Raw genomic sequence first — 24256 nt, 5'->3', positions numbered from 1 at the left:
ATCAACAAAACCATGTTAGTGATGGGTAAACTATTTCATCTACATTGTTTGTAGTCTTGTTGCACTGTAATGAGGCTACCTCTTTGTGGAATTAAGGAGTTAATAAATGGAGTATTTTAATATTCAATTCATATTATTAGTTATTTTACTTGCAATCCAAAATTAATTTGATATTTTTGGCTTACTGACAGCAGCCATAATTCTAAGATAATGACAATATCATAATGTTTGCAACAAACATCCAATCAAAAGAAGAATAATTCATTAATATTCACAAACCATTTTAATCCTTCTTGAGAATTGTTTGCATGAAAATGTTATCCTTCACTATGTTAATCCTGTGTAGTTTTCCTGGATGATTGAATAAGTAATTTGCATTAACTTTCCAATATGACTACTTTTAAGTAGGAGTACAAATGATATGTTTAATAGTTTGATCTTCAAGACTATACGGCAGGCCAAGCTTTCTACAAATTTCAAATTGGAAATGAAAATTGTTTTTAAATCATCACAGGATTCTTGTTGAAATACGTTTTTCCAACTTGAAGTTTTAATGCTGAGAACTTTCAGGTCTGTAGTATGCATTTTGTCCACCTTGATATTTTGAAAATTGTGAAAAAATATCTGTTCTGTGCATTTACTATTGAGAATGTCAGGCTTCTGGAATCTACCTCTGGCGTGATCAACCACTCATAGATGTACATACTGATACATTTTTACAGATAACTTCAATTGATATTAGAACTTGTACTGGTCATGTCATTGACGAATGCATTGCGAAAGCCCATATAGACAACATCTACCACTCTGCCTTCATCAATTAGCTTTGTGACTTCTTCAAAACAAAACTCAATCAAATTAGTGAGACATGATTTCCCACAGACAAAGCCATGTTGAGACTCCTTAATCAGTCTGGCATTTCCAAAAACATGAAAATCCTGTCCCTCGGAATTCCCTCCAACAATTTACCCACCACTACAGTTTTACCAAAATGCATTACTACATACAGAGTTTAAATTGTTTCTAATTGAACTGTTCAGGGTGTTATTGCACACCCCTGGAGCAGATAGGTCTGGAACCTGAGCCTCCTGACTCAGCAGTAGGGACACGACCACTGCCACAAGGGCCCTTGCACACATTTGAGTTTTTTCTTTCCACCTTCTGGCTTGGTATCATTGGCCAAATTTGCAGTTTTACTCAATCTGTTATTTACAAATCATGCTGGCTCCTGTAATTAACAAAAACCTCTTCAATTGCCTAGTGCTTTTGTTCCATGATCATTGTTTCTAAAATTACTAATGTTAAAGTTACTGGCCTATTCTTATGGGGAATTTCATTATGCTTAAAAGTGCTTTCAACAATATTGTACTGACTTCTCAGATTCCAAAGCTTCGAGACAAAAAGGTAATGTACACTTAGAGGTGCAAGACTAGGCATGAAATTCTTCTAAACTAATGAACAAAGGCCTAACCTGTCCAGTTTTTTTGATAAGTCAGCCACTTCACCCAAGAATCAGTTGAGTGCATCTTTTTTCTTTACTTTTTCTTTTTTCTCTTTTTGAACTGTCTGAGATGCCAGAATATCCTTTCTTAAATATGGGAACCAAAATTGTACACAGTACTCATAGTTATGGCCTCACCAAGACGTCCCTATTTGAAAACTCCAACTCTTCGTAATTAAGGAACCAAATGGAATTTACCCCTTTATGTCTTGCTGCACCTCCATGTTAACTTGTTGTTTTGTGCTCAAGGGCATCAAGACTCCCTGCAGTGCACTTTTATGGAGCCTCTCCATTTAAATAACAGTCTGCCTTTTGATTCCTCCGACTAATTACATGCCCTTATTGTTTCCTCTGTTAAACTCCATCTGCCAAGTTTTGCCTACTCACTTAATATATTTATCTCCCCTCACAGATTCCTTGTGTCCTTGTCATAATATGCCTTCCACATCTTTTTGTCTCATCAAATTTGGATGCATTACACCTTGACTCTTAATTGGGATAAATGTGAGGTATTGCATTTTGATAAAATGAACAAGGACAGGACTTACTAAGTTAATGGTAGGGCACTGGGTATTGTTGTCGAACAGAGACACCTCGGGGTTCAGGTACATAGTTCATCATAGGCATATAGAATGGTTCAGAAAGCATTTAGCACCCTTGCAATCCCTCTCACAGACCACTGAGTACAGGAATTGGGATGTCAAGTTGAGGTTGGTGAGACCTCTTCTGGAGTATTGTGCACAGTTCTGGTTGCCCTGCTTTGGAAGAGCATTAAATTGGAGAGCATTCAAAAAACATTTATCAGTATGTTGCTGGAAGAGGAGGGTTTGAGTTATAAGTGGAGACTGGACATGCCGAGATGTTTTTCTCTGGAGCCTAGGGGGTTGAGGAGTGATCTTAGAGTCATAGAGATGTACAGTATGGAAACAGACCCTTCGGTCCAACCCATCCATGGTGACCAGATATCCCAACCCGATCTAATCCCGCCTGCCAGCACCCGGCCCATATCCCTCCAAACCCTTCCTAATCATATACCCATCCAAATGCCTTTTAAATGTTGCAATTGTACCAGCCTCCACCACTTCCTCTGGCAGCTCATTCCATACACGTACCACCCTCTGCGTGAAAAAGTTGCCCCTTAGGTTTTTTTTATATCCTTCCTCTCTCAACCTAAACCTATGCCCTATTTATCATATCCATGCCCCTCATAATTTTGTAAACCTCTAAGGTCACCCCACAGCCTCCGACGCTCCAGGGAAAACAGCCCCAGCCTGTTCAGCCTCTCCCCATAGCTCAAATCCTCCAACCCTGGCAACATCCTTGTAAATCTTTTCTGAACCCTTTCAAGTTTCACAACATCCTTCTGATAGGAAGGAGACCAGAATTGCGCGCAATATTCCAACAGTGGCCTAACCAATGTCCTGTACAGCCGCAACATGACCTCCCAACTCCTGTACTCAATACTCTGACCAAAAGGAAAGCATACCAAATGTCGTCTTCACTCTCCTATCTACCTGCGATTGCACTTTAAACGAACTATGAACCTGCAATCCAAAGTCTCTTTTCAGCAACACTCCCTAGGGCCTTACCATTAAGTGTATAAGTCCTGCTAAGATTTGTTTTCCCAAAATGCAGCACCTCGCATTCATCTGAGTTAAACTCCATCTGCCACTTCTCAGCCCATTGGCCCATCTGGTCAAGATCCTGTTGTAATCTGAGCTAACCCTCTTCACTGTCCACTACACCTCCAATTTTGGTGTCATCTGCAAACTTACTAACTGTACCTCTTAAGCTCGCATTCAAATCATTTGTGTAAATGACAAAAAGTAGAGGACCCAGCACTAGTCACAGGTCTCCAGTCTGGTTTATAAAATAATGCCATAAATAAAGTAACTAAAGTAAGAAGAGGGATTTCAAAACTCGGGGTGCATATTTTTTAAGGTGAAAGGATTTCAAAGGGATTTGAAGGGCAGTTTATTTCAATGGTGATTCATATGTGGAATGAACTGCCAGAGGAAGTGATAGATGCAGGTACAGTTACGATATTTTTTTAAAAAAAGTTTGGATAGATACATGAATGGAAAACTTTTTAAAGGGATATGGGCCACATGCGGCCAAGTAGGATTGGTTTAGTTTGTGAAACTTGGTCTGCATGAACAAGTTGGACCGAACGATCTGATTCTAGATTGTATGACTCTAAAAGTCACTAACATAGTAAATAATTCAGGTGTTTGAACTGATCCTTGTGGCATTCCACTGGTTACCTCTTCCAACCTGAAAAATATTCATTAATCCTGACTGTGTCTTCTATGTTAATCAATGCTGACATTGTGAGCTCCCACACTTGCAAAACCTTCAGTGAGGAGCTTACAGAATGTCTTCTTGAAATCCAAATATCCTACATCAACATTGATTTATGTTTCATCTCATCTCACTCATGGATCTGAGGCCTAAGCGGCAGTTCAGTTGTCGTAAACTCTGAACCTGTTAAACAGCTGGAGTAGAATCTGACAAACACAAATGGCAGTCTGCAAGGAGTTTCTACACAACTCCGATAATGAGGGTTCAGTATTTTGGTCATGGGTTCAAGGCGCACAATGGGTGATCGATGTTTTCTTGAAAGTATTCAAACTAGGCATTTCCTGTGGGTTCTTCAGCTTTCTCCCATAGTCCAAAGATGGTTTGGTGCATTGGTGATGCTAAATTGCCCCATAGTGTCCAGGATGTGCAGGCCAGGGAGATGGATTGGAGGGGTGGGTCTGGGCGGAATGTCTTTTGGGTAGTTAATGTAGACCCATGTGCCAAATTGCCTCTTTCTGCATTGTAGGCATTCTATGATTTGAGATTTTAATTGACTTTTACCAACCCATTAAAAGATAAATTGAAATTCAGATGCAGTGCTGACATTCCTTCTTGCCAATACCAGCGTCAAAATCATTTTGGATGTGTGACAATGTTTGTTTTTATTTATTTTTTTGAGCAGCTTTATTACCTCATTATTTATCTTTGTTTCCCTTGTGGTGCTACTTGAACTTGTTTTACATTTTAAAGAATTAGGAAACCCATTAGGTAATCTTGCCAGGTTCCAGATCACTATGATATTACTGACTCCATACATAAATGTGCAGGCCGTGCATCCTCTACCTTTGTCATAGCTACAGCCTTGATCATGTGTGTTTAAGTAATATCAACTGATGTAGACAAAAACATCACACTAGGTAATTATTTGACCAACATGTAACAGTTTACTACAACTTACCTGAGAGACCATTTAAGAAGTCATCAAGTTTTTTAATTCTCTTGGTAACATTCAACAGCTGTTAACTAAATGTTTTACTCGCAGCATGAATATCCCAGATTCAAACTTTATTCTTACTGGTATAATTCAGTTTCTGGCCCTAATTATGCATTTGTATAGTCTTTCAGTATCATTTATTTGTCTTGTATTACTCACTGTTAAACTGTAAGTGGAATTGGAATCGACTTTCCTTTTGGGATTCTGCTGCTCAGCTTTCCAGTTCTGGCCAGTAACAGTCGGCACAATACTGAGAGCCAATGAGCAACAGTGCACTGCCATTGACCATTAGTTGTGAGATCATGTTGATTGACAAAGCTCTTTACTCAATCTTGGCTTGTATCTATACTGGATGCCTGGTTATTAGCCACAGTGAACGTGCAGGAGGAGATGTTTGAAACCATTATACATGAGCAGTGATTCAAATGCGGCTTGCAAATAACTTTCTCAATCCTGCCGGTATCTTCAAGTAGGCTTACTGGAATTGGCACAAATCGTGTTCTTGTTCTGCAGTTGTGAAGGAGAGGAAAGCTTGCTGAAATGTTTTTAAATTCTAGTAATAGCAAGAGACCAGCATTTTTTTTTTAACACAAAGTGTATCTGAACCTGACAGCAGTAAGACACTGCAGTCTTTTTGTGTGAGCCCAACCTGGACAAACATAGATTGGTGTCAGGTTTGTTAGTCACAGTTTTTCTGTTGGAAGAACTGAATAGCAAAATTGAGACATACCAATAAATTTGTTTAAACTTGATTTTGATTGCAAAAAGAGCAAAGATGCCACAGTTATGACATTGACAGTAATCTTTATAATGACACTAGTTATAATATGAATTAAATCAGGTAGTGGAGCTGGACCTGACTGAGCTAACCTGAAAGGCAAACTTATTGGAGGCAAGGGAATCTCTTATTTTGTTTCACTTCAGATTCTGGGCATTTTTACTCAAAATGTAGTTGTCTAAACTCAGAAGGCAAATATTCTGGAACTGGATGAGAATTTACCTCCAACTCGCCCAGTTTTTAGTTTTAATGGAGGTCAGACAAGATGTAAATGACCAGTGCCCAAGAGCCACAGGTTGGTCACTTTGATACTGTACTGAAGCTATATTTCTTTATTTCAACATTTTGTTCCACTTTTATGTGTGAGGGGCCATGCTATCCATGCCTCAGGAAACTTGGCAGGTTAATGGTGTAGCGAACGTCTCAATGCTTTGTGGACCTTGATATCTCTGTTTGTGAATCGGAAGTTGTAAGTGTTCATCTCTCGCTCACCACTCCACTCAACAAACAGCCTGTTTGTTGCCTGTCCTGAACACAGATTTTCTTCTCTGAAATCGCCAAACCAGTCCCACAACCTTTCACTTCTCTAGTACCTTTACCTGGCATCAGTTTGATTTAGGATTGGAATCCCATTTAAATATGCCCTGCAATTAAATTGTACAAGACATTCAGGAGCTTTTCCTTCAGGGTTTCTAACATTACAGCTGCCTATTAGTTGCCATCTATTTTACACCATTGCATGGCTTCCACTTGAATGCGCCATTAATGGGACTAAGAAGGAAAAATGATTTTTCATAACCCTTAATTTCTTTGTAAAAGAAAAATGATATCGCGCCCAGTTGAGTTGTGCGTGGTTTTCTCTCACTGTTCCAGTTTGACAGACAATGACTTCTGAGGATACAAACCTGTTATAGGATAACATTCTGCCATTCTTGCTTTCTGATCTTTTGATCTGAACTTTCAATAACCTTTCTCCCCCAGCACTCTATACTCCACATCTCCTTCCCAACTTTAGTGTAAATGCTGCCCACTCCACACTTCATGTCAACTCTGATGAAGAGTCACCTGGACTCTAAATGTTAGCTTGCTCTCTCTCCATGGATGCTCTCTGACCTACTGTGATCTCCAGCATTTGTTTTCACTAAAGTCATAGAACGTGGTTTCAATGAACAGAATCTTTTGGCTTTTTCTTCCCAGTTGTTTACAGTGTATGGATAGGGAATTCTAAATTGGAGAAAGAAATCTACTTATATACAAGTTAGGAACTATAGAGAAGTATAATGAAAAAAGGCATGAGAGTATAAAATCAAATATATTTGATCTTTTAAATATTTGTTTGTGCTTCTGTGATTTACTGTAGTAAACCAACTGATGTCTTTCACTGTGGACAGCAATCCGTAAGTGCTTTGGTTTCTTTCAGTACTGTTGGATGGATGTATATTTTCGCTTTCACTTTGTGAATTGCAAGATGACATGTTATTGGCTTCATTCTATTATGGATCTTCAAGAAAACATCTTTGATTCCCAAATAAACTTGTGGCATAAATGTATATTAGTTGAAAATGCTTTCTCTAGATACAAGGCTCATGTGATTCATGTTCCAGTGGAGGTGCGTGTAGAGGAGGGAAAATGTCAGTAATGAGCTATTGTAATTTCAGGTTGCAGGTTTTCTAAGGTACCACTGAACTTCACGTGCAAGTCGGTCTGTGGCCACCCGAGAAACATGGGAGATGACACAAGCAGCTAGTCCTGCATCTGAAGTAGGAAAAAAAGCTGACTCCATTGTCCACCATAGCAAATCGCATTGGAAGTTCATGCTGAGATTAAAGGGGCTAGATTTATGTGGTTTTAAAGTAGGCTGGAAGCTTAACCTAGCTGGGACTCGAGCAAAGAAATCTCCAAAGTAACCGTTGGTGAAAATCCTCTCTGGGTTTAGAAGTTGCCCAGCTGAGAAGACAAAAGAAAACAAATCATGAGGAGCTGAGAATAAGTTTGGGTTATGTTACTCTACAGTGAAGTGTTGACTTGACAGACAACGTAAAGTAAAACAGGGATGTGGGGTTTTCAGGTTAAGTAAAATGGGGAATTTACTTTGTCGTTCACGTACAAGTATTTGCTGAATACGTTTAGGCATACAATTTTAAAAAGGTGCAGGGCAGCAAGTATATACAAAGCAACATTCCAGCATGGAGCTATTAACTAAGTGACTTGTTGAGTATATTAATAAAGACTATATCAAAAGGTACTTGGACAAATAGGGTAATGATAGCTTGAGGACAAAGAGGCAACCATAAGGAAAAATAATGATTATTTTGGAATAAGTAGAAATTTAGTCATTATTGTCCTCCTTGAGCCATGGCTCAAGACCTTTTTGTGTTTACCCAAATGTTTTCAAACTGCAAGAAGAATAAAACTATCAAGATGTGCGTGTCATTTTATTAGTGGATGTCGAGAAAGTGCCAAAATTACAGGTGGTGTGGTGGAATGAGCAGATAGCTCAATGTGGAAAAAACGTGAATCCATAAATTTTGTAAGGTTTAACAAAAGGATCCAAAACTGTACTGAGACCATCACAGTGAATGTAGAGTGAGATCAAGGAGTGATGATAGAGTCATGAAACGTTGATGGCAAAGATATGATCTAGATTTGAAAACTAGAGGTTACAGTTACAAAAGGAATTTTGATAAGTATTCGAGAAAATAACATAATACATTGAGGAAGAATATAAATGTGCAGTTCAAATCCAAGATCAGACATAATCACAAGGAATGGGCTGCAATGCTCTTTTCCTGCTCTAGTTTCTAATGTTCTGTGTTCTTAACTGCTGCAGCTGCCGGAAATATTTTTTTTAAAAAGTACTCAGCAGGTTTGGCAGCATCTGTAGATAGATGATAGTTCCTCTTGCTGGTCAATAACCTTTTGTTGTTCTGTGACTTTGCAAGGAGTCAGACTACTCAGCTTGAACATGAAAGATCCCAGAACAGTACTGTAATTCCATAATTCAAGAACCTGAGAAACCACAGCAGTTTTAAATTGAAATATTGAGTAGTTAGAGTTAAATCTTATTTTAAGGACTTCATAATAGATGAAGCAGCTCAATTTGATGGAGAAAGCGTTTTACTCTATGTAATTCAAAAAGTGTATACAACGCATTTGTAGTGGTGAGAGTTTATTTTACTTTTAAAATTACTGGAAAATGTGATTCTCCATAAGTAATCTGCACTGGAAATTCTCAGTGTGCAGATGCTTTGGAATGTTGACTCACTGATATATAAAATATCGATGGAAAGGTTGTTTTCAAGTTTGTGAAGAAAGGGTCAAAGGAATGCAATAACTTTCAAAATCTTTCCACTAACGTGATTTTTCTAGTTTACTTGCATAATGAGTAAAATAGGTTTGTTCTAATTGGTTATCCTTTTTCTATTGTTTCCTCAGTAAATTACTTGATCATGCATTTCCAAGATTCAATTTAATATCCCCAAGTGGGACCATGGAAAACATTCATGTGCCTGTCCAAGTGCATTAGTTAAAATGGTGACAGGACCTTTGTATTGGGACTGACAATTCAAGGGTGTTGATAATTCCATTAAGCCTCTGACTGTAATTATTAGCAGTTAAATCTCCCAAAAAAAAAAATTCACAAGCCAGGATTCAGTGTTTTGGTGTGGTACATCTGTCTGTTTATTTAAAAGAAAATATTTCGAATGGCATTGATTGTGGAAGCTGGTATGTAATGTTAGTCCAGTCATGCACTCATTAATTTTGATGCCAAAGGTTTTAAACAAAAAAAAAGCTCAAATGAGATTCCTGTTTCTGATGAAGGCTAATTCAAACATTTATATTTTTGGATTGTGTGGCTAGGCACAAAATAGAAATGTCTGAGTCATAAGGAAGAACTAAAAGCTTAAGAGGGCTTGTGAGGGAAATATGTGCTTAATGAGAGCTTGCGACTTGGTTGAGTGAATGTGAAAGCAATGTGATTTTTTTTTAAGGATTCATTGCTGCACGTGCTGTATAATGAAAAGAAATGACACCAAAATTGGTGGTGTAGTGGTCAGTGAAGAAGGTTATCTAAGATTACAAAGAGATCTTGTTCAATTGGGTCACTGGGCTGAGGAGTGGCAGAGGGAATTTAATTTGGATAAATGCAAGGTATTGCGTTTGGATAAAACAAACAAGGGCAGGACTGATTACAATTAAAAGTAGGGCCTTGGATAGTATAGTAGAGCAGAGACCTAGGGGTTCGGGTTCATAATACTTTGAAGCTTGTGTCATGCTTTGACAGGGTGTTTAAGAAGGTGTTTGGCATGCTTGCCTTCATTGCTCAGATGTTTGACCATAGGAGTTGGGATGTCATGTTGAGGTTGTGCAAGATATGGGTGAGGCTTCTTCTGGAGTATGGTGTCCAGTTATGGTCATCCTGTTACATGAAAGATATTATTAAACTGGAGAGGGTTCAGAAAAGATTTACCAGGATGTTGTTGGGGATGAAGGGTTTTGAGTTGTAAGGAGAGGCTGGGTTTTTTTGCTGGAGCAGAGGATGTTGACGAGTTAACTTAGTGGTTGGTAAAATCATGAGAGACGTAGATAAGATGAATGGCAGGTGTCTTTCCCCCAGAGTGAGGGATTTCAAGACCAGGTTCATATGTTTTAAGGTGAAAAGAGAAAGATTTCTTAAAGAATTTTTTTTTAAAACACTGTGGTTCATGTGTAGAATTAACTTTCAAAGGAGGTGGTGGATATGGGTCCATTTACAACATTTAAAAGACATTTGGATAAGTACATGAGTAAGAAATGGTTGGAGTGATATGGGTCAAGCATAGGCAGGTGGGACTGGTTTAGTTTGGGATTATGGTGAGCATGGACTGGTTTCACTGAAGGGTCTGTTTCTGTGCTGTATGACTCACCAGTACCTAAACAAAATGATGTAATAAAATAAGATCATGAAGCATCTACTTGTTAATGTAGCTTGAGTTCATTAAGTCGAGCTATTTGTAAATGAGCAGACATTTCCCTTTCTGTATTTTCAGTTTGATTAATTACATGAGAAAAGGGACCCAAAGCGTTGTGTTTCATACTAAAATTTCCCCTTTTATGCTGATGTAATTCCCAAGACAACTGAAGCAAGACTGCATTTCCTTGGCATTGTTCAAGGCAGGTTTTTGATTTCAGTTGTAGAATCATATTAATGGTTCTGTTAGATATATAAGGAAAATCACTCCTGACTCCAGAGTGCTATTGAATGAACAATTGCAAATTGAATGGAGATGGTATTTGAAGTGCTGAGCAGACATCTGTCAGTAAAACTGCTCTCTGGCAGTTAAAGCTGTTTCAAGCCAAATAAGCTTTTCAAAATAGGTTTTCTATTATTCTCAGAGTGACAGGTGATCAGGCAAAATATCAATGCATTTGAAATTGTGAACTGAAACTAATGAAAAGCAAGTAATGAAGTGTGGGAAATGTCAAATTTAAAATCAATTAAAACGGAATTATTTGTCCTTCCTTTAGTATTTTGCAGTTCAGTATGGATAAATATAGTATGAAGAGTAGATTTTGTTTTTATTTGTTAATGAGCTAAAAGCACTGCCAGCTAAGCCAAAACTTATTGCCCATCCCTAATTACTCTTAAGATCATGGTGAGCTACCATTTTGAACAGTTCTGTCATCCTTTGAGAAGAGGGATATCTGTGGATCCTCCATCTCCCATTAGTTTAATTGTCCACTACCAATCACGACTGCAAGTAGCATGGCTGCTGAGTTTAAATCTGACCATTGGTCATGCGATCTTTTCAATTACTTGTATGTATCTTAGTGGTGTGTTAGGTAAAAATACAATTGTAATATATTTCCTTTCAAATTAGATACTGATTTTAAAATTAAAAGTCAATTATTTGTTGTAAGGCTAACTCAACAATTTTCTTTCTAACTTCCCATCGCCCACCCCACCTGCTTGAAAAACCTGCATTTATGAAGCCTTCCAAAATTATCTAACTGACCTTGAACCCCAGATATCATAGGGACCAGTGGTGCTTCTGTGTCTCTGTCTTGGCAGCAATTTATTTGTAAGCATTAGTTTTTGTCACATTTAGTACTGTGATGACTCACTGTGCTTTTGTAACGCTATCTCCCTACTTCACTACGTTAGGATCACACTCGATATCAAAGTCACACTTTTATCAAATTATTCTGGTTTTTATGGGTGTAGCTGCTTACAATAATGTTCACAATGACATTTGAGAAGATTGTTCAAATTTACTAAATACTGATTTTGTCATTCACTCCTTTCTACTGAGCATTCTGAATTAAGCAATGTAAAAGTATTTGTTCAAGGTGAAGTATGATTCATTCCTTTATTATGAAAGCATTTTTGTAGGACCCAACAGTTGCTGAATATTTAACATTCATGGAAGAGTGAATTCCAAGAGTTTGATGTATTTGACTGTTCCCAAAATATTAGCTCCATTGAATAGTGTCTTAAGAATGGAGTTGTTGCAACGTTCAAAAGACGTGCTCAGAAATCTTCAGAGATCGCTGAAGAGTATTTCTAGGGTAACAAAGGTAGAACTGTACTGCTAAGGAGACAACTTATGGCACTGGATCTATGCAGTCAGAATTCCATTGAAGTTCAGGAGTCAGTAGATACAGCTAAGTGTTAGAGCCGAGGATGAGAGTCAGGGCTGAGAAAGTGGCTTGATAGCTGTGATGTTGAATAAGCTGCAAGCCATTAATTATTTTGTGTAACTGTGAAAGTTTAGAATTTGGTGGAGGGAGCAGGGATGGGGAAAGACACCCAGGGGAAGTACTGGTCTGGTGAGACCTAGTCAGTATACCAGTAGAATCTCTTGTGGAGTTTTGAGATTTGGTGCCCCATTCTGTCACTTAATGTCTGGCAGAATTGCTGAGTAATCCATGTGGGTCTGCCTCAATTGCAAATGTTGTTTGATGTGTGCTGTAGTGTTAGATTAGAATTGCCTTGTTAATTTTATTATGTTAGAATATAAGTCATACATAATTGTTTGACTAAATTCTATTTCTAATAAACTAGTTCTTTGACAAAAGGAACACGACTATCTTGTTTGTGACATAAATTCAGATAAAGTCTAAAACCGTATGATTGACCATCCATCAATCTGGTTGAATTTAAAATCTGTGATTAGTAGAGGAATGGGATTAGAAAGTAATTAGTGTTCCTTACCAACTTCAATTGCCATCTTGGTTTGTGGAAATCACATGGAATATTCCACTGCACCATACTAATAAAACAACATTATAGGATGAAGTATATATGAATAAGTAATGAGGGCACTTAAGAAAGATAATTTAGTGTTTTATACATGCAGGTAGGATAAATCAGATTGACAAAAGTTACCTTGATGTTGACTTTATCGTGTTTTCAAGACAATTTCTTAGAGTTGCGCATTCTAGGGACAACCAGACAATAGGCCATTCTAGACCTGGTAATCTGCAGTGAGGAAGGATGAGTCCCTTGACTGTATAATTAATACTTCTCCAGATAGCAGGGAGAAAATACCAGGTCAAAGACCTGTGTTTCAAACTAAAATAATGGCATTTATGTGCATATAAAGACACAGCTGGCCAAGGTAAACTTAGAATAGGCTGGGGCTGTTTTCCCTGGAGTGTTGGAAGCTGAGGGGTGACCTTATAGAGGTTTATAAAATCATGAGGGGCATGGATAGGATAAATAGACAAAGTCTCTTCCCTGGGTTGGGGGAGTCCAGAACTAGAGGGCATAGGTTTAGGGTGAGAGGGGAAAGATATAAAAGAGACCTAAGGGGCAACTTTTTCATGCAGAGGGTGGTACATGTGTGGAATGAGCTGCCAGAGGAAGTGGTGGAGTCAAGTACAATTGTAACATTTAAAAGGCATCTGGATGGGTATATGAATAGGAAGGGTTTGGAGGGATATGGGCCGGGTGCTGGCAGATGGGACTAGATTGGGTTGGGATATCTGGTCGGCACGGACATGTTGGACTGGAGGGTTTGTTTCCGCGCTGTACATCTCTATGACTCTTAAGACTCTAAGACATTTAAGGAAATAACATTCAGAACAGATGCATTCCACTGAGAGAAAGCGACTGTAAGTGAAGAATGCATGGAAGTTAAAGATGGTGTCAAATTGAAGAGTGGTAGGCCAGGAAATTGGACTAATTTTTTTTAGAAGCAAAGATTGACTCTGGGTGGGGAGAAGGGAAAAAAGAGAATTGGAGTATATAAGAAGGCGAGTTAAAAATCAAGCAAACAGTTTCTATAAGTATTTAGAAAAGCACAACTAAAGTGGGTATGAGTCTTTTTCAGAGAGTTTCCTGCGAATTAATCGTGGCAAATTTAAAAATTATGGAAGTGTTGGACAGATTTTTTGACACACACAACGTTATAAATACTTTTAAAAGAAGTGACAAAGAAAAAGAAACTCTTAAAGCAACGAGAACCAACATTTAAAAGGTATCTGGATGGGTCTATGAATATGAAGTGTTTGGAGGGATATTGGCCAGGTGCTGGCAGGTGGGACTAGATTGGGTTGGGATATCTGGTCGGACTGAACAGTCTGTTTCTGTGCTGTACATCTCTATAACTACAAGGGAAAAGGGTCCTTAGAAACACATTGCAAATTAATACCGACCAGTCCCCAGGACCTGATGGACTTTACCACATGGCCTTTAAAACAAGTGGTTGTTGAGATAGTTAGGCATATTGGTTGCAAACTTTCCAGAGTGCTTTAGATTCTGGAGGGTCAAATCAGTTTGGAAAATTAACATGTGAAAGTTTTATTCAAGAATGGAGGCTGATATAAAGCAGGAAACTACAGACCAGTTGGCCTAATAACTTTGGGAATGGGAGTGTAGTGAGTGTGCTGATATGGAGAGAGGAGGGGAGACAGTGACATAGTTAGCATGACATTGAACCAGTGATTCAGAGACCAAGACTGATTTCCTGAGGACATAGGTACATGGTAGCTGGTGGAATTTGAATTCAATTTAAAATTAATCTTGGTAATGGTGACTATGACAACTATGGCTGATTGTTGTGAAATCTATCTGATTCACAAATGCCTTTCAGAGAAGGAAATTTGCTATTGTTCCCAATTTGGCCTACATGGGATTCTAGAAAAATAGAGCTGTCTTAACTGCCTGCTGAAAGGGTCAAGTAAAGCCTTCAGCCCAAAGAACATTTTGGGATAGACTACAGGATTTAAAGGGATATGGGCTAAGTGCTGGCAAATGGGACTAGATTAGTTTAGGATATCTGGTCGGCATGGACAAGTTGGACCGAAGGGTCTGTTTCAGTGATGTATATCTCTAAGCCTCATCCCTGCCAGTAATATTCACATTCCATTAAATAATTTTTAAAAATCTGTCCTGGGGAATATACTAGAATATGTTGTTAAGAAGGTTACAACAGTGAAGTTAGAAAATCTTAATGTAATCAGCCATTATCAAAATGGTTCTGTCAAAGGAAAGTCAGCTTTGATGAAGTTGTTAGATTGAGAAATTAATAATTTATGTAGATCAAGGGGAATCTATAGATGTGCTGCACTTGTCTTTTTATAAATCCATTTGGTAAGGTATGACATGAAAGGTTAATACATGAAGTAAAAGCTCATGGTTTAGGGGTAACATTACAATGTGAATGGAGGATTAATTAGCTAATGGGCAGCAAAGATTAGGAATGCATGGGTCATTTTTATGTTGCTAAATGATATGTTCTGATCGGCACCCTGAGCGCTTAGGATTTTGACCAAGTCCTTCTGGCCCAGAGGCAGGAATGCAACCACTGGACTACAAGAGCCCTAAGGACTAAATATATTGTTGCTAAATTTGTTGATGAAGCAGAAAATAACAAATTGTAAAGAAGTCTTGTGAATCAAAAAAACAATTGCAGGTGGTGTATGATATTGGAAAATGTGAACTTTTCCATTTTTCAAGTAATAATATGAAAACCGCATAATATTAAATAGAAAGAGACCACAAAACTTTGGGATACAGAGGATGATGGATCACAAAAAATAAACATAGGTACAACAGTTGATTAAGATGGCACATACTGTATATTGCAAAAGAAATGGAATATAAAAGTAGGGAAGTATTACTCGGGTTACCCAGGTGAATGGTAAAATTGCATCCGTATCGTCTACAATTTGGGCCCCCTTAAGAAAATATTGCATTTGAAGCAGTTTATAGAAGGATTGGTCAACTGAATGAAGGAGTTATCTTATGAGGCGAGGTTGGGCAGATTTGATCTATACTCATTGGAGTCAAAAGAATGAGAAGCAATTGAATCTTATTGAAGTATAGAGGTACTGAGGGGAATGGTCAGAATGGGTGTTGAGCGGGTAGTTGGCTTCATGGGAGAGACTAGAACTTGGAGATGCAGTTTTTTAAATAAGGGATCTCCTATTGAATATGGAGAATTTTTTTGATGTTTGCAATATGAAGCGTGGTGGAGGCAGGGTGATTGAATCTTTTCAAGGCCAAGTTAGATTCTTGATTGACAAGGGAACCAAATGGGGTAAAAAGTAGACAGGAAAAAGAGAGTTGTGGCCACAATCAGATCAGATGTGATCTTTCCAAATATTGGAGCAGGTTTGATGGACTAAATGATCCACTCCATAATTCATGAGTTTGTATGTTCAGTTTAGTATGTAGAGATCTGCAGCAGTTTAAAAAAAGGTTTAAGTTCTCAGTCACCTTAGCACATTGTGCAGGAAAGAAACTATATACATTCAGTCCAGCATTCTTATTACATAAATGCTTCATTAGTTTTCCTGGATTTTTTTTGTCCCTGCACAGGAATAATAAAAACAGCGGAGCTCCTGGACCGTGAAACTACTCCACATTACTGGCTTACAGTCTATGCCACCGACCTGGGAGTGGTGCCACTTTTCACCTTCATTGAAGTGTACATTGAAATCGAGGATGTTAACGATAATGCTCCACAGACGTCTGAGCCAGTTTATTATCCTGAAGTGTTGGAAAACACTCCTAAAGATGTGTCCGTAGTACAGATTGAGGCATCTGACCCAGACTCCAGCTCCAGTGACAGGCTAAGCTACAAGATTACAGGTGGCAATCCACAAGGTTTCTTCCTTATAAACCAGAAGACTGGTAAGTGTGAATATCAGTTGAAATTGCTACACCAGGTTCGAGAATATTTAAATGCAAAATGTGTTGATATATTACAATATCTCCGTAACAGATGAGAAATGAGAATGCAGTTGAGGTATTCTTTCTGTTTTCTGATTCCGCATTACTCAAAATCGTCTTTTTGTCTATTGTAAGTATGAAGTTGCTGATTCTACATTAGAAACTACTTTAAAGCAATTTACTTATCTGTTTTGAACTGTTCTGGTCTCCTTGTTCCACTCTCCGGTTAATTTTTAGTTTAGTTATTCATATCATTATACAGCATTTTTTTTCCCCTCTTCACCTTGATGAAATTGCATGACGTTAAAACATTCCTTCAAATTTCAGTCAATTTGTAACTGAAACAACTGTTCCTCAACTCATCTTTGAAATCTAAAATAAAATTTAATACATGAATTCCAAGTCACTTATAACTTTTCCATAATTTTTCACAAACTACACAAGATTGTCACCACAGAATTCACAATTTTCACTTGACTAACTGGTTCCATATATTTCAAAGTCATCCATTCTTGCCGTCCAGCTGTCGTTTTATTCAAATGCATAGCCATGACTTTGTCTGTCTATCTCTCTTGCGCTCTCTCTAGCTCTTCCATTTAAAAGACATACTATACCACTTTTCTGTTCTTTGGGATTATGTTCACAACGTCACATTTTGCCACGTTATGCTCCATTTGCTAATGTTTTACCCACTCAACCTATTTCCCCTTGAAGACACTGTATTCTCCTCACTACTTGCCTCCCTACCTAAATTTGTGTCATCAAGTTTGACATCGTCAGCTATTTAAACAAAAATGTTAGCTGGCTATTAGTAGCCTCAAGGAATGATAATTTTTGTTACTCATCTGTCTGTCATAGTGCCAATGCACAGGTTTTATTTTAATTAATGCTACAATGCTTGTCTGTGAGGGTGTGATCGAGTATGACAATAAGGAATATTTATAGGATAGGGATCTAGCTGTCCCTAAAAGTGGATCTGGTTTACATGTCGGAATTTTCAGAACAAGTTTAACTGCCATGTTGGTAAAATTGCTCCTTTTCCCCACCCTCCCAAAACTCACTTTGGGCCCTTACAACATGCGTTTCAAGGTTTCAACTCCACTCATATAACCTTATAAACACTCAAGAAACTCAATGCTCCAGAGTAATTAACCATTATCCAAGCTGTTAAGGTTTTAATGAAGATGAGTTTTTGATCTCCCTGATTTGATGTAGCAGCCTCTACATTTTACATTACATTTATATCAGATGAGAAACCAAACTCAAATGTTCACAGAACACAGCTGAAAGTAGCTTGTAGATTTTTAAAACTACAAGCCAAAATGATAGGAACTAGAAGCCAAAACAGTTTGTTTTTGCAAAATGAATTTGTGCTCACTGAGGGAAATGCCTGTTGACAGGGAAGATGAACACAAATTTGCACCAAAATCTATATTGAGCATTGCAATGCCCCACATTCAGCTGAAGTCTGCTGAATATTACACCGTGTCAGGTTGTGGTCAAATTCAGCTCAGACTTTTACGGTATCTCAAGGAACGCAAATAGATAAATGATTATCTGCATCAAAGCTGAGTGTATATTTTCGCTCTCGATATTTGAAAGTTAGCTAACATTTTTTAATAATTAACACATTGAAGATTTTAAGCGAAGATTTGCATAAATATCTCAACATGACACTGATTATATTCAGTTTGCGTTCAAGTGAGTTAGGACTACACTCCAAGCAGATTCTTTGTTTAGAATTAAATAGGCACCCAGTGTGGTATCAGACATTTTGCATTATTGTTACAAGTTAAAATTGCCTCAAAATTGAAGTTTAATAATGTCAGAAGAAAACTTAAATGTGCAATCTGACAAGCACAGCATTCTGCAAATTTTCCTTAACATGTATGTAAAGAACGAATGAAAATGCTAATGTAAAGGAGGACAATTGATTGTGATTTCTCCTCCAGGATTATTTGTTCAATTGATGTATAATGGGTATTCTCTAGCTTTTGGATAGGGGCTCTAAATCTGAGCAGTGAATTGCTTGAGGGTCACTTTTTAAAAATGTTCTCATCAAAGTTTTAATGAAATGCAGTGGCAGGATGTTACCAAATGTGTAATAACAGTTAGCTCATGGCTGATGTAATTATTTCGTACTTGTTAGATTTCTTGACAAATTATGTAAATAGTGATTTAAAGAAGAGCTTGAAGATATGAATCATAAGCATGCATCATTTATGGAAGATTATTTAGTTTTATTGTAACTACCACACATTACAACTGACTGGGTTTTAACTTGCAGAAATTTTTTTTGTCTGCACACATGTACCCTACCAACTATCTAAATACAATAGTGTTTTGAATTAATCTTCCTTCAAAATTCAGTCTGACATTTTGCCTTCTGTAGAAAATAAGTGGTTTACTGAGATTATTTTCGGAAACATTGGTTGGTTAGAAGTGATCTACTTAGTATTTTTACATGCTAATTGGCTTGTATCATACCACTTCAAGGCATATCATATACATCCCTGCCTTCTAATCTGATATGCACGTTTGTCAGCCCTTTTGCTGGATACCTTCACTTAATTTCTCAACCATGTGGTCTCCAGCAGCTCTCTTTAGATTGAACAAACAGAACATGCTATTTGAAAATTAACACAGAGCGACATGTGGGTGGTCCCCATAAGCTTCCATAAGTTTTCTTCAAAATAAAAGTGGAATTTCCAACTTAAATCTGCTTGCCGTACATTTTTGCCTCTGGTGAATTTTTATGATTTTATTTTATGAGGATCCAAGGTCATTGAAATAGGAAAAAAACACCACTAATTGCTGCTGGGTTTTTGGAACTCCTTAAAGCCAAAGCACTAAAGGAATTTCTTTTGCTCTTAGTTGTTTGGTTTATGACTTTTTTTCTGTCGTGAAAATGTTCATTCTTCCTGGGGTAAAATTCTGTAATCATTCATGCATAAATGTAGGTGTTCTAGCATGTAAGGCTGTGAATGCAGCCAGTTGTTACAAACTATCCATACACCTTTCAACTGAAATCACATGACAAAACTGAAGATCAGTAATGGTGGCTAATACTTTCACCGTCTTAAGCCTGATGTATTTGTCACAACTTAATTATTTCTCTTGGCAAGTTCAGTGAGCTGCACATTCATTGAGAATTGAAGATGGGAGCATCTGGTCAATGCAGCCCAATATTGTCCCAGATAATGACTTTGCCCTATAGACTACTGGCAGTAGATGCTCTATTTGAGTGATCCACCTGAGTGCTTCTCAACTTGTTACATCCCTAGGCAGGGCAATAGATCCCTCATGACCATAAGTCTGACACCACAAAAGAACTCAGAATTAATATGGTATTATTGAGACTATAGACATTTTTCTGCTTTGCCTCAGGTAAATGTGATTAATTTATGGGTGTTAATTTTTTATATTCGTTAGGAATTCACGCTAGAAACAAAAGTAGAGGCATTTTAGGGGTGGTGGTGGCCTAGTAGTGTTATTGCTAGACTAATGAGAAGAGTTCAGAGGCATATGGGCCAGAATGCAGGTGCAACTAGTTTAGTTTGGGATTATGTTCAGCATGGACTGGTTTGACTGAAGGGTCTGTTTCCGTGCTCTCTGCTTCTATTAATCCAGAGACTCTCCTAATTTTCTGGGAACCTGGGTTTGAATCCTACCACAGCAGATGATGAAATTTGAATTCAGTTAAAATCTGGAATTAACAATCTAATGATGCCCGTGATTGTCAGAAAAAACCCCATCTTAGTTCACTAATGTCCTTTAGGGAAGGAAATCTACCATCTATACCTGGTCTTGCCTCTATGTAACTCCAGATCCACAGCAATGTGGTTGACTCTCAACTGCCCTCTTGACAATTAGGGATGGGCAATAAATACTGGCCTGGTCAGTGACGTCACATCCTGTGAATGAATTTTGAAAAAATTAGAAAAACAATGCCACACACAACTGCGTTTTCATTTAAATCACAATAAGTTAAATCATGAGGCCTGCCTTCAAACATACTTCTAATCAAAAAGAAAGCAGTGATGCAAATCTGGTTATATGGTGTCTCATGAGCGGTGGGGCTAATGGTTGTGGCCTATTCTATGGTACAGTGACAGCTCTGGCATTACATGTCACTGATTTTGTGTTTTGGATGAGTCTTGGACTATCTGAAGTTAATGGATCATGCTTTAAATGCCAATGCTCCAGATAGTGGGGTCATAAACCTGGAAACTCTAACCAGTAGTTGGGATAAAATATTTATCAAAACATGCTACTAGAATTGTTTGAAAGCTTAAAGTGACAAATCTCAATATTTTTTGATTGGTTGTATTACATTTTAACACTGATATTTGATGACATTTGTGCTTCAAATTTAATTGAACTGAAAAAACTTTACAAATTGAGCATAATTTTTTGAAACTGTCATGTTATGTGAACGCAAGTCTAGAAATTGCTGTTTTTGTTACCACATGAATATCATGATATACTTCTCTGAGATTTCTCTATCTTTTATTTAAATATAGTCATTGACTAAAAGCAGGCTAGTTCGTGAATTTAAGTATAGGAAATTATGATGTGATACCAATTGTTTTCAACATTTGTCTCTCCCTGTTGCAAGCAATTATTTCCAGGCAATACATAATTCATACTCAAGATTTTGAAGCATTATTCATGCCAGATCTTTATCACTTGAGTGGTCAGTTAGAATAAGTTCAACAGCATTTTGCCATCTTCAGTGTCTACTGAATGTCATTATTATTAGTCTATTGATTTTAGGTTCTGTTCTATCCTAACTTGATTAGGAATCCCCTTTTTGAAATTATTTGGTGATAGCTTTCAAATGGAGTTATGATGTGCATTCAGTGATCTTACTAAAATTATTGATGCTTTAAAAAGAATTGAAGGAAAAAAGAACTTTTTAAGTAACAGCAGCACTTGTTTCTTTTGAGTCTGAGGATATTAAAGAGCACTCTGTAAATGTTCAAATATTTATGGATTGAAGTGAAATATATCTAAAGTTTTTTTTGGAATTTATTTTTGAAATTTATATTGACTGTCAGTGGAATGTATATGGTCTTGGTTTGAAAGCAGTGAAAAATGAGAGAGATTTCTATCCTTCTTTGGCACCAGATAATCTTAAACAGTGGGTTAGGTCAAATCTTTCTGTTGAGTTTTTGGTGCCACTCATCTAGACTGGATGGGGGGTGTGATACACTTAGCTTTCAGATTTTACCCAGTTACAAGCTTTTACCTTTTTAACATGAAGCACTTAGAAGTGATTTATCTCTGTTGTCCCCCATTGCATGATAAAAGTTTTTAGCTAATTGAGTCTTCTTTAATGTGTTGCAGTCTGCATCAACTCTGTGTACTTAGCCTATTTAGGCACCTGTTCACACAGGCTTTTTCCAATTTATTAGCATTAGGTTCTTAAAAATGATTGCAGGACATTTTGAAAGTTTTGAGAATGTTAATTTCTAGGAAGTGGGATAAGACCGCACTTAAGCATATCATTGAATTTGTGAATCTGGGTTCCATGTGTTTTTAGGGTAGCAAAGAGGATGAAATAAGTCATCCTCTTTATATTTAATGAAATAAGTCATGTTCATATAGGGGAATATAAAGGATTTTTCCTTTCATAACTCCATGTAAACACGCAACGTTGCATATCCTTTATAGTATAAGTTAGAGACTGAATCATGTTGGTTTCAGCTACATGTTTCCTGTTACCCTGCACGCTGTTGTGACATTTTTCATGTTGTACACTGGCTGTTGTAGAAGTTTTAAGTGACTTTAGTAATTACTAAGTTAGCAATTTAGAGCTAATTGAGCAGTCTTTTTGGTGCACAGTGTTGGCAATCTTTTCTCCTGAGGAATTGGGTGTAGCTGCCAACCTAATTTTTTTTTAGTCCTTATGATGTGAGAAGATATGGCCTTCCACTCTGGGTAGGAGCTGAGGTCTGAAAGGTGAAATTTTTGTGTATGTTATCTTACTGTAAAGGAAAATGGTGCTAAGGCAACTAAGGGTAGTTTAGAAGGAAGACTAAGTAATTGGTCTAAGTTTTGAGGAGAGAAAGGAGAATAGCGCTGAAGAACTAGAGGTCTTAAAGGAGCTAGTTCCACAGCGTACATCCAAGGTGACTGAAAGTACTGCTATTAGATGTGAGCATAAGACATAGGAGTGGAAGCAAGGCCAGAAGAAAAGAAAATTGGCTTTTGAGGGCAATTTCGGATAAGTGGGGACACGCAGGGCAGTGTTATAGTTTCATCAATATTACAGACACAGTTGAGAATTTAAATGCAAGGATGGATAATTTATATTTTAAACCATGAAGTACCTAATACTATTGGAGGTCAGTCAGACAATTGTAATAGATTGATAAAGTTTGGTGTAGCATAGGAATATGGCAGCACAGTTTTTGATCATTTGAGGAAAACGCAGGCTGGATTATGGGATCACAACAAGGAGGTGACCAGAATAGTCATGTACATATTCTGGAGATAGTCATGGAGAAGGAGAAGATTAGGCAAAATGGGAGGATATTTAATTGGGGAAGAGGAAATTATGATGCGATTAGACATGAGTTAGGAAGCATGGATTGGGAGCAATTGTTCCATGGTAAAGGCACTATAGACATGTGGAGACTGTTTAAGGAACAGTTGTTGCAAGTGATGAATAAATATGTCCCTCTGAGACAGGCAAGAAGGGGTAAGATAAAGGAACCTTAGATGACGAGAGCGGTGGAGCTTCTCGTCAAAAGGAAAAAGGTACCTTCGATAAGGTGGAGGAAGCTAGGGTCAAACTCAGCTCTACAGGATTACAGGCAGGCGAGGAAGGAGCTTAAAAATGGTCTGAGGAGAGCCAGGACGGGGCAGAACGGATTAGGGAGAACACAAAGGCATTTTACACTTATGTGAGGAATATGAGAATGGTCAAAGAAAGAGTAGGGCCAATCAGGGATAGCATAGGGAATTTGTGTGTGGAGTCTGAGGAGGCAGGGGAAGCTCTAAATGAGATTTTTGCTTCTGTCTTTACAAAAGAAACAAACTTTGTAGTGAATGAGACCTTTGAAGAGCAGGTGTGCATGCTGAAATGGATAGAGATAGAGGAAGCTGATGTGCAGAAAATTTTGTCAAACATTAAGATTGACAAGTCACCAGGTCCGGACCGATTTGTCCTCGGCTGCTTTGGGAAACGAGAAATGCAATTGCTTCACCACTTGCGAAGATCTTTTCATCCTCGCTCTCCACTGGAGTCGTATCTGAGGATTGGAGAGAGGCAAATGTAATTCCTCTCTTCAAGAAAGGAAATAGGGAAATCCCCGGCAATTACAGACCAGTAAGTCTCACGTCTGTCGGTCTGCAAGATGTTAGAAAGAATTCTGAGGGATAGACTTTATGACCATCTGGAAGAGCATGGCTTGATTAAATGCAGTCAACACGGCTTTGTGAGGGGCAGGTCATGCCTCACAAACCTTATCGAGTTCTTTGAGGATGTGACTAGAAAAGTTGATGAGGGTCGAG

General features: G+C 37.8%; 1 protein-coding gene across 7 annotated transcripts in view; it reads left to right on the top strand.

Annotated features, from left to right (window-relative positions):
- The window catches only part of fat1a (FAT atypical cadherin 1a), a 207104-nt gene that overhangs the window by 40213 nt on the left and 142635 nt on the right, over positions 1-24256 (top strand). For all 7 annotated transcript variants that reach the window (XM_043689861.1, XM_043689872.1, XM_043689853.1 and 4 more), the window contains exon 3: positions 16382-16696. In XM_043689861.1, the coding sequence (XP_043545796.1) occupies positions 16382-16696 (315 nt within the window). The remainder of the gene's footprint in view (positions 1-16381; positions 16697-24256) is intronic.

Source organism: Chiloscyllium plagiosum, chromosome 1 (assembly GCF_004010195.1).
Source record: "Chiloscyllium plagiosum isolate BGI_BamShark_2017 chromosome 1, ASM401019v2, whole genome shotgun sequence".
Lineage (NCBI taxonomy): Eukaryota > Metazoa > Chordata > Chondrichthyes > Orectolobiformes > Hemiscylliidae > Chiloscyllium > Chiloscyllium plagiosum.
This window is presented reverse-complemented; position numbering and strand designations above follow the sequence as displayed.